Here is a 12,095-nt window from a genome sequence, read left to right as displayed (position 1 = left end):
AAAGAAAAATGTATATTCAGAAAAAAAATTTTCAATTATGTTATTGTTTTATAGTAGGACCACCTAGACCAATGCTCTAAAAGCTAAACATTTTGATTTCTAGGCAAATTGCAGGAATAAAATGTTGAAACAGTTTTGGCCATGAATTCAAATTGGGGGACAATTTCCAAAAAAAGTGCAGTGGAGTGAGGAATTGCACTTCACATTTAATATTAGATTGTTCAATTAAATGTACATTTGACTCTCTGTTGACTACACGTGGAGGATTTATGCTCATATTTGTTTATATTCGCTGTCCAGAGGATAAGGAAAATGATCGCGGAAATTTCATTCCTTTAAAGAAGAATAAATCTGATAAAGTAAGCTGGATTTCACGGTACGCCGAGCTGCCTTAATGTGGCACGACCCAGCGGCGTGCCCCGCCCACGCAGCCCACTCAAAATAATGTTTAAAATTCACAAACCATAACTGACTTGCTAAACGGACGTTAAAATGCGAACAAAGCAGCAGCAGCATCAACAACCCTCGCCTTGCACTTATCCTCATCGAGCCAGGACAGGCGAAAAAAGCAAACGAAAATTATAAAGAAAAATTTATGAAAACGCGCAATGATCCTGAATGACGCTGCCAAAAAGCACTCAGTCAAGCGTAAATGAGTCGCAATGTGGCCAAAAAACGTGTGTCACAGCCACGGCCAACTGACAGCGCCAATGGCAGCACAACTGCCAATGATGTGTCCGACCGCCCGACCGCCCGTCCGCATCGCACAGCATCCCGATTTTCCACACGAACAACAATGGAGGACGCAGCTGGGTGTGTGGGATGAGCGGATGTGACAGAGAGATGGCAAAAGTTGACAAGGATATGACGGGAGCACTAAAAGCCGGCCAGGCAAAGACGAAATAATTATAAGAAAAGCAACAGCAGAGAGTTCAAATCATACTATATACTCGTATACTCGTGTATATTTTTGTTGTTATTCGCAGAGCATGCCCAAAAAGGCAAGGCAGCCTTCGAGGTGGCGAGCAAAAAAGGTAAGCCGGAAAGGTGCCTCTGCCTCTGACTCTGCCACTACCACGGCGCCAATGGGGAAGAGAAAAGTTTATGTACTGAAAAAGGCATGATAACGAGCGTCATTAATAATTTGAGCTACCGTCGTATTTTCCATCTCAGTCGACGCAGTTGCCTTTCGGCTGACCGGGAAGCGTGCCGTGCTAACGGAAATTGACTTGCTTGGCTGGCACAAACTTTGTCGGGCAAGAGCTGAAGCTGAAGATTGGGATTGAGGCAGACATGCAATGGGTTAGCGCAGTTCCATTTGGGGCAGGCTTCCAGCGCAGTGCTGCCTATTTGCTTGAAAGGTGTGGAGGCGGGAAAGGGAGGGGGGGGGGGGGGCGGGTGGCACTTTAGGTGCCATTGCCCTAGACACAATGGCGGCGACGCGCCGAAAGCAGCCAGCGACAATTTGTCAATAACATAATTGTGTGGACTGCCCCGAGGGCGGCCAAAGGGGACGAACTGTGATTTCGTGCAGGTTGAGCTGCGCAGACTGGGCCTGAGTCTTAGCAAGTTGGATTAATTGGATTGATAAGATAAATGAGCAGCGATTGTTATTATTTACATGACATTTAACGCAGCACGAGCGACGGTAGCCATTTTAATGAAATTGTTGCCGTCAGGCCCCAGTGAAAAATGTCAAATAAATTGCACAGATTTTTTGGGGCATCTCTATCTCTGTCTCCCTCTGCCTGTGCGTCTTCCTCTCTAATTGGTGCTCGGTGCTGGCTAGAAAACTTTGCCACCACAGAAACCGAATCACTTGCAGCGTGGTCGAGTCGTTGTCGTCGCCACAAAACTACTTAAAGCGCTTTTCCGGCAAACTTTTCGAGGCAAAGTGCATGTGCCAAGGCGTGGCCGGAACCGCAACAGACTTGGCGCTCACCAAATAAGTCATTAGCGTCAGTTCAGATGCTGAGCATTGCGGGCCTAATTTAAGCCAAGTGAGTAGCGCAGCCTGTGGTTTTATGTTTTCTGTTTTCTGTTTTTTTTTTTTCTTTTTTCGTTGTGGTTTGGTAACTCCTTCCATCCACAAGAGCGCGCGCTTGCCGTGCGATAAATTTTGTGTGCGTAGTTGGCAACAATTAACGACGCATGCCGAGTGGCTTTGGGTGTGGGTGGTCGAGGAGGAGGAGGAGGAGGAGGTGGTGGATGCCCCCAAATGGTAGCTACTTACTTAGTTCTTTTTGCGTACCCATGGAAATTATCAACCCTGTACGAGTACAGACGCGACTCTTGGCCCAAACGCCGCCTGTCAATGCTTAATGGCTTGCAAAAGTAAATGTTGATTGCGTGGGACATTTGCGTGTTGAGCGAAGCAACTGCGACGGCGACGGCGACGAGTCAGACTGAGGTTTAATAGCCTGGAAAGTTAAGAAGAGGCAACTGCGGCGCCAGTGGCGTCTTTGCAGCTCCTTGCGGTTTATGCGGCCAGCGATGGAGCAGTCTAGGTAATTTGCCTGCGCGAAATATTCGAATAAAGCCGGAGACAAGTGGTGGGGCAAATGGCGCAAATTGGCGAAGGCTCTTCGGGGTGTGCGAGTATGTGCATCTGTATTTATTAAAGGGGGGTTGTACTATGTGGCGCAATCCGAGCATACAGAGTGGTCGTATATCAGCGCAGTTTCAGTAATTGCCGTCCATGGTTATAAAAGTTAAAGTTCACAAAAAAGATCATTAATTTTGGGGCCAGTAGTTGCTTCCAAAGCATTGTTTAAACCAACCACTCAATTTTCATACCCTTTTAATAGAGAGAGAGCGAGTGTTATGGAACATAATCCTCGAACTGCAAGAATGCTATGTCATTCTAGTCCTAGAAGTTACAACAGAAGTTTAACATAAAACATAAATAAATCATTTCTAGAAAAACAGCAACAGCCCTCAACAGTTGCATTTCGTTATTTTTTTTTAGAAAGTTTTATTTTGAAGATTCATGTTTCCTATTTGAAATCACAATAAGAGATGTATGTTTTGGACAACCCTTTCCAATGTTCACTTATAAGTTTTGTAGATTTTCTTCAACTCTTTTAGCATATTCACATCCTGTGGTCGAGTAGCTTTCACCGCCTTTTGTACACTTTTCAATAGACTTTAAACCATGCTCCGTCTTGGTATTGACTCCTTCGATATTAAATACTATCAATAGCATATATTTCTGTTACTATCTCATATCTAACTGCCAATCTGATAAACCTACATTTAATCTATCCCATATATTGCTGAGCTTTTCATATAAAGTCTTTATTGTTTGTATTTCGAGAAATTGGCTTTTAAGAAATGTGGGAAATGAATTAATAATGCGGTTGTAGTTACTGTTGAAATCTTATAATGATGTGAAAGAGCGGCTAACCATATGGTTATCACGCATTATCGTACAAATAGAGTTCTTGATATTTCAGCAACCTATTCAGAAGCCCGCAATGCTGACGCCTCTGCTATGGGCAGGACCAGAAAATGAGTTCATTATGCGCGCCTTTAACTTTAACGAGTTGAGGTCATTAAAAGCTGCGGTTCCTCACAGCTACCGCAGTGCCTGCCATTGGATCGGTCTCCAGCAATGGCTCTGGCTCTGTCTCTGACTCTGACTCTGGTTCTGTCGCTGTCATCGTGTTTTCCTTGCGGCCGTCGCTTGGCCAACGCTTTAAAGTTTCCCTCTGCCTGTGCAGCGGCTCTCTCTCAACTCTCCAGGGAGCACTTGGCGTGCGCACATAGCCGGCAGCTATTTTTACATTATTTCCGTTTTAAAAAGCAAAACCGCAGAGCGGCTGAGCGACTGAGTAGGAGGCGGGCGGATGGGAGGGCGTTCTTGGGTTCGCACGTTCGCTTGTCCTGATGCTGGCGCTGGTGCTGGTGCTGGTGCCTGTGCCTCGGGGCTTAAGCGTTTTATTACCGTTATTTAGCATTTATAGTCGTTTAAATATTTGGCATACAGCAAGAGCAACAACAGTAGCTACAACAGCAACAGCTAGAAGCGTAAAAAGCAAAGCAAAGCAAAGCAGACGCTGCAGATTTTTATCGTAACGTCTGCTTGTAAAACTTTAGCATATTTCTGTTATTTATACGAGTACGTTCCGAGCTTACCACTCACCTTTATCTCTATTTTTCAAACTTTTCCCCTTCTTTTTTGTACTTCCTTTCTGACAGTGCGAGGAGCAGCTCTCGGCCGGTGACATTGTGGTCTTTGCCCAGCGTTTGGGCGCCCAAGTGTGTTGGCATCCCGGCTGCTTTGTCTGCAGCGTGTGCAAGGAGCTGCTGGTGGACCTAATATATTTCCAGCGCGATGGAAACCTCTACTGTGGTCGCCATCATGCCGAGACGCAGAAGCCGCGTTGCTCCGCATGCGATGAGGTAAGTCAGATTCATAGCTGATGACAATAAGTGTGTAATTAGAATTAGAAAACAAGCGCAGGTAGAGCCAGTTAGAATTTGTAATACCCAGCTAGTAGCATCATTGCTTAAACACCCTATTTAGACAAATTCGAGCCATTATTCATCTGCCGGCTGCAGCTTTTCGATGAACATTCTCAAAGCTACATCTTAGATTGTACATCCATCTACCCTAGGAAATGAAAAATGCGATGAACTCACACTTTAGATATTCATTATTCCCCCTGTCCTCTATTGCAGATTATCTTCTCGGATGAATGCACCGAGGCTGAGGGCCGCACCTGGCATATGAAGCACTTTGCCTGCCATGAGTGCGAGCATCAGCTGGGCGGCCAGCGGTACATTATGCGGGATGGAAAGCCCTACTGTCTGGGCTGCTTCGACACCATGTTCGCCGAGTACTGCGACTATTGCGGCGAGGTCATTGGGGTGGATCAGGGCCAGATGAGTCATGATGGCCAGCACTGGCATGCGACAGATCAGTGCTTTTCGTGCTGCACGTGTCGCTGCTCCCTGCTGGGTCGGCCCTTCCTGCCGAGGCGCGGCACCATTTACTGTTCCATAGCGTGCAGCAAGGGCGAACCGCCAACGCCGTCGGACACCAGCTCAGGATCACAGCTGCGACCCACACATCGCGCTTCCACCTCCAGTCAGATTGCGCGCTCTCCACGTCGCAACGGCGAGTCCAGTGGGCGTGGCAAGAGCGCAAAGGCCATGGGCAGTGCGGGCGACTTGCTGGAGCGGCAGGAGCGCAAACGAATGGAAGCGGCAGGAGTAGCAGGTTTATTATTGGGCGGCGGTGTGCCAGGCATACCCCGACCCGCGCACCCTCCGCCCATCGACCTGACCGAGCTGGGCATCAGCTTGGATAATATTTGTGCCGGCGACAAGTCGATTTTTGGTGACACTCAGCTTACGTCTTCCATGCCGGATATGCTGGTGTCCAAGGCAGAGGATTCGCACAGCTATCAGAGCATAGACAAGATCAACTTGAACTCGCCGAGCGTCTCGGATATGACGCAGAGCACCCAAGAGCTGGCCAACGAGCTGGAGCTGGACAACGAACCAGTGCGCGAGCTTCCACACGATGGGTACGAGCAGCTCTTTGCCAGCAAACAGCGTCACAATCGCAACTGCAACAATGACAATGATCATCAAGATGACGATGACGATGATAATGCCGATGCGGAGAGGCAGCCGCAGGATGCAGGACAGCTGGACAATCGGCCGCTGAAGGAGGTACGATTTCACAGCGTGCAGGACACCATGTCCCGCTCAAAGAGCTACACCGACAACTCGAATGCGCGGCGGCGTCGCCGAAGACGCAACCAATCTCGCAGCTCCTCAGAGATGCAAATCAACCAGACCAATCTGCGGCTACACAATGCGCAGACGCAGGCAGGCAGCGGTGCACTGAATCTGCTGAACAATCTGGACAACTGCGATGTGGCCAGCATATGCTCGACTTGCTCCTCCAGCTCCTCCAGCGACATGGACGACTATGTCTATCGACTGCCCGCCCGCAAACATTACGGAGGGGTTCGGGTGGCCTACGTTCCCAATGACGCACTCGCCTACGAGCGCAAGAAGAAGCTGGCCCTAGCCGGGGACCTGGGTGGCATGAGCTCAAGTGTGGGTCCCATCGCACACGCCAGCGTCTCGACGGTTCTGCATGAGAGCAAGAACTGCACCATATCATGACCACCTCCCATTTTGCCACCGCCGCCACTGAATCTGGGCAGTTACTACATACTGGACACCATTCTGGAGGAGCAGAGTCTGATGCTGCCCGACAAGAAGCCCGGCTGCCTGCGACGCGTCTGGAACTTCTTCGGCTTGGGCAGGCATCGTGGGGGCAGCAATCATCAGAACGGGAGCGTTCGCCTTTACAGCGTGTAGAGGAAGAGGAAGAAGTAATGCAGTGTGGAGAGAGTGGCCAGCAAAGTCAAAATTCAATCGAATCGAATTCATTTGCTATATCCATTTATACGTATCAAGGACGTACAGTGCAGTGTAAATAACATATCGAAGTTACTCTCTTGCATCGGCATCTTGTAATTGTGAGGTTTCAATCGAGCGACTCGAGTTAGATGTACAGAAATTTCCATTTCTCGCCTGCTGTGCGCCATTGAAACACTCCCTTACGACAACTTTGTACAAAGCTAAGCATAAATATCAGAAGAAGAAGAAGAACTATACATATTTGCATTTACAATTTATAGAACTTATACGATATTCTAGGTCTAGAACTAAATACTAAGAAACTGTCACTTTTTCAACGAGCAAACAAAACACACAATCAATCAACGAACAATAAATTCCAACTGCCAATACTTAATGAATTTCCATATGTTACTGTTGACCAACGAAAAGCGAAAGTTTTCGCGTCCAAAATGTGCAATAATTTTAAATAGCCAAGCATACAAAAAATACCAATATTAATTACAACTTGACATCGTTTCTAGCTGTTACTAATTTCAGCAGTTTATGTTGGAAATAAATTCTTTTGTTTAAGTATTTTGTCGTCACACAGATTTATGTAATTTTCAGCTTTCACCGAGCGTGAAAGCGAAATTTGCCACCACACTCAGTTATGTTGTATAATAAAACGCAAAGGAATGTCTCAGAATTTTCGAAAGTTTTGTAATAGAAATTTGCACAAAATTTATGACTCGAAACGACAAAGCAAAGTTTTGGGCCACTGTAAACTAAATAATAAAAAGCCCAGCTCCGCACGATTTAATGGCAACTTAACTTAAATTTTTTGGGTGTATTTACTTATGAAATTGTCTTAAGTATATCATTATTACTAAATTATACAAGTGTGTATATTGAAACATAATCAAAATAAAAAATATATATACACATAATATGTGTGTATTTTATGTATTAAACGAAACGTTTTTTATTGCGCCTTTGAATGTAAATGAGTGAGTTAAGGTATGAGAATTTAAAACATGTTGCCTATCTTTAAAATATGTATAAAAAGCTTTTAACAAGAATCATTATTTACGACTATTTTCGTATATCGAACATTTGCTTGTGAACATGAACATGAACACAACATCCCGACAACAGAAACTATGACGTAAAGTGTAAACATAAATTATAAAAAAGTAGAGCCAAACACTGCTGTGGCGTTTACGGTTTGAATATTTTAGCATATTGACCAACGGCTGTTTGGAAACAGCAAAGCAAACCAAGTTGAAGGTAAACAGTTAAACATGAAATTAGCCGCAAGCGCTACAACAAACTACATACACCGAAATATAATTAAATATTTAGCTAGCTCGTCAGTTGACTGACGGACCATAGACATGCCATATGGGAACTATAGAAACTTATAGGCCGTTGGACATCAAGCCTTGCCAGCAGCATGGAGCGAAGGGCAGGAAAGAGTTGAACAAATGTTCAGCAAATAAACATCAAATGTCAATGCTGATGAGGCTTGGATCTAACTTGTTTGCCATATATACATATACTATATATACATACCTTCTTCCTATGTATAGGTATGTTTGTGATTATGGCAACAGAGTTTATTCACCCGATGTGCTGATGTTGCCGCATAACTTTCGTTCGCCTTTGCCTCATGTTAGTTTACGAGCACAGTACGAGTGTGTAGCAGTTGTCCTTGTTGCTGTTGTTGTTGTTGTGTTATAAACGCCCTTTACATTTTATGTGTGGAACTTAAAAGGGTGTAGACATGTGTGTGTATAGTATGTATGTGTTGTATGGCCTGCAGTTTATCAAATGTCGGACGCAAGCAGCGCATTGTGCGCTTCAACTGTCTGTCAGTTGCTGTCCATACGAGTGCGTGTGTGTGTGTTGGTGTGTGTGTGTTCGTGTGTATGTGGGCTTGCTCGCCATTTTTTTTATGTGCAAATCATGCTGCATCATTAAATCCTTATACTGTGTACACGCCACCGTCGCCTTTCCCTGTATCCATTTCCTTTCGCTTTTCTGCACAGGCGCTCAGCAGCTTTTCATTTCTATGCGCAAGAATTTATGGCTTTCAGCGTTGATTTTGTTTGGAATTTTTTATGTGTTTTTAAGTAGTCGTAAAGCGCAACACTTGATGAGATATTAAACGTTGTTTATGCCGCCTCCATTACTGCCACTGCTGCAGAACGTTTGGCACTCCCAGTAGCCCACACATTGTTGCGCATTTTGTTTGATTTGATGACCTTTTAAATATTGGTTTTGAATTTTTCATTATTGGAATGGCAGGTCCCGAAAAAATGAAATTTGATGTGCGTTTAATAGATTTTACGCTTCATTTAGGTGCCATAAAAAGCAGCCAAACAGCCGACACTCCGACGCCATATAAATGATTAACTAAGCGTTCTGGCACCTGAAGCAAATGTCAGGCATTAAAGGCACGAATGATGGCAGCCAGGACACGAACAAGTCGCATTGTGGAGGATGGAGAACGGAGAAGGATGGAAGACCACAAGCCACAGACAGTGTAAAAGACGCCAGGACCTTGTCTGCAAACTTGTCAATGAGCAGCAACTAAATATTTTATTAGGCAGCGCAAAAAAGCAACGAGTAAGTGTTAGTATGTGTATGTGTATGTGTGTGTGTGAAAGCTGTCGTGATTGCGTGAAATTTAGTAGTCCTTTGCGCCACAGAATACATGTGCATGTACAAGTATATCTGTATGTGAGTCAATGATTGGCATGTTGTTCTCGCTGTCGTTGTTGTTGCTCTGCAGGCCGATATTGAGGAGGAGCAGGAGTCAAGCTATATACATGTACCGACTGATGAGCCTCATGATGCTGCTCATGCCCCTGACGATGATGATGATGGTGATGGCGATGGCGATGTTGATGATGATGTTGGGGGCCACCACAAGACGCCTGATGAAGTTGCATGACTGACGGACGCTCAGGGGAATATGGCGGCAAAGTTGTTGACTCCATCTGATGTGAGATGAGGTGATGTGTGTGTGGGCTGCTTTTCTTTTGGCTGCCATGTGTCTTACTTGTAGGTCCTGCCGCTCACAATTGACTGTACGTGTGCAACATTTTTAAGTAGCTTTTCTTCAACTGTGAGTCTGTGTGTGTCTGTGTGTGTGTGTGTTGTCTCTGCTTGTGCATGAAGTATGTTTATTTTATGGCGGCGTTTGTTTTAACTTTCTGTATGTATTATGTACGAGTATGTACATACCTATGTTCGTTTATTTTCGTGAGAAATGGCAAGGAGCATATGTTTTCAATTTGCCAGCAAATGGAAAAACTTGATTGAATTTAGCCTCGCCGAAATGAAGATCGATGTGCAGCAATGACCGCATGCTTTAATAATTCAACACTATTCTCGGGATCGCTGCTTTAAGGTGGCAGCACCAGCAGTTGCCAAGGCAACTATGCAAAAGTTCATCAGTCACAGTCAGCCACCGTGGTATTCCCCACAGAACCGCACGCCGACGCACAAATTACATTTGCGGCATTGGCAGCGTCTGTTGCACTGCATCAATCATACGCACCGTGTTGCGAGGCCCAAGCGACGACGACGTCTATGCTAATGCCGCACACGGCAACTGGGGACAAGGCGGGCCATGACGATGCATAGACGGTGGCCGGGGAATTGGTCTGTGTGTTGACAGTGACTGTGGCAGTGGCAGTGGCAGTGAGTGTGACAGTGGAATCCACAACATGATATTAACATTTACTTTCTATTTAGTTAAAGCGCCGCCTAATTGCAAGCTACATTATTTTAGCAGGCGTGTACACACTAATTGATGCGCTGATGGGCAGAGACGCAGGGAGGCAGGCTGGCAGTTGTACGTACACCCGAAATTAAAATAAATTGTGAAATTAAAGCAAGTGACTAGTCGACTTTTTATTGTGCGCTCCGTGAAAAATTGTAATAAATTCCTCTTTTTCAATTATTTCGCGTATAGTGCGTTAAAAAAAAAAAAAAAACCACCCGGAAACCTAGTTTCACCTTGGCTTTTTGGCAATCGTTTAGTATCCTTATTTTCTTGGATTCCAATCAACAATTAATCTGCTGTATGGGGCTGCTCTGCTGACGTATACACGTCATCGGAGCAGAGACAGCCCAGAATTTTTCTTCTTTGCTTGTTTTGCAAGTCATCTTATCTCACGTAAATGAATGCTGATGAAGACTCGGCCGCTCTCGGAGCAGCTGAGGAAGTAGTCAATAAGCTGCCGAAGTACGTGGAGATGAGAAAAATTTCTGGTAAATCACCTTCGGAGCTGAGAGCAAAAATAACCAAGGACTTGCATATGTCAATGGGAAAACCATACTTAAAGCCGTCAATCTCAACCAGTAACTGGATTGCCTCAACCACTTGTACATCGACTACAAGTACCCTAACATTTTCTGTGGTGAACTCTCAATCAATGTATACTACAGTAGCGACATCAAATGGCAGTTTGTGCTCCACACCCGCCGTTGTGAGTACACCGGCTTCAATGACAAACTTAGTTGCAAATCCAACTCTGGACAAATTTTGCTCGTTTCAAATGCCAGTACCCGGTATTAATAGGAAGCGGAAAGGAGCCGTCGAGTCACTAAAATCGGCTCAAAAAAATAAGCCAACTCCTGTCAATACAACCCAGGGACAACGAACTGCGTCCTCCTCTCCGCCAGCGCTTCAAAATAATAGATTTGCAGCCCTTTCGGAAGAAGCTGATTCCATTATGGAAATGGAAGAGCCAGATTCCGAAGATCCATCGAGCCAGCAAAATGAAGCCAGCCGTTTCCAGCAGGGAAGTAGTATTCCTAAGCCTCCTGCTATATGTGTGCCACAAGTCAACAAATTGGATAAGCTGGAGGTGGCGCTCAATTCTGCTGTCTCCCCTAACGATTACGACATACGCACATCGAAATCTGGGATCTCGCGTATTTATACGAAGAATTCGAATGCGTTTCGTGCAATAATCAAATTATTGTCCAATCAAAATTGTCAATTCTGGCACCACCAGTTGAAGGAGAACAAACCCTGCAGATTGGTGCTCAGAGATATTCATCCCAATGTACCCAGGCAATTAATAGAGCGCACCTTTACCGACAAGGGCTTTACAGTTTTGAATATATATTGCCCCAGAAAACCGGACTGGCGTAACATTCAAATTAATGAGGAGGATGGTGAGGACATAAATAATGTTAAAACAAGACAAAATATGTTTTACGTTAACCTCCAGAACGCACCCAACGTTGCTGAGGCACTAAAAATAACTCAAATTGGTAGACACAGGGTTACAATATCAAAGGCCAAACAGAGTAAAGAGCTGGTACAATGCTTCAGATGCCAAGATTTCGGGCACACGAGGAACTATTGCCTTAAAAAGCCGGTTTGCGGTAAATGCTCGGGGGACCATGATACTGGCTCAAAATCATGTAACCTGAATGATAATGGGGAATTTATATGCGCTAATTGCGGCGAAGACCACATGTCGAGCTTCAGAGGCTGCAAGGTAAGAATTGATCTAGCCAAAAAACTTAAGCCAGCTGTGAGGTTGCCGAAAGATGGACTAGTTATCGGTAGCAATAGGAGTTACCCAAATAACCAAGGCACTAAAGTACAGTTTATCTCAAACTCTACTGTTAAGAGTGGCTTCTCTTATGCTGATGCAGCTAGGCCAATTGGAGAAAAACGTACCAGCGCGCCAACAAACCAAAAC

General features: G+C 45.1%; 1 protein-coding gene across 1 annotated transcript in view; it reads left to right on the top strand.

Annotated features, from left to right (window-relative positions):
- LOC115624417 (protein espinas) overlaps positions 1-6,176 on the top strand; it is a 36,054-nt gene extending 29,878 nt beyond the window's left edge. The window contains exons 8-9 of the mRNA XM_030519168.1: positions 4,201-4,404; positions 4,684-6,176. Coding sequence (XP_030375028.1) covers positions 4,201-4,404; positions 4,684-6,144 — 1,665 coding nt within the window. The 3' untranslated portion in view covers positions 6,145-6,176. The remainder of the gene's footprint in view (positions 1-4,200; positions 4,405-4,683) is intronic.
- Positions 6,177-12,095: the final 5,919 nt, after the last annotated feature.

This window comes from Scaptodrosophila lebanonensis, unplaced genomic scaffold, assembly GCF_003285725.1.
Source record: "Scaptodrosophila lebanonensis strain 11010-0011.00,11010-0021.00 unplaced genomic scaffold, SlebRS2 tig00000001-arrow-pilon, whole genome shotgun sequence".
Lineage (NCBI taxonomy): Eukaryota > Metazoa > Arthropoda > Insecta > Diptera > Drosophilidae > Scaptodrosophila > Scaptodrosophila lebanonensis.
This window is presented reverse-complemented; position numbering and strand designations above follow the sequence as displayed.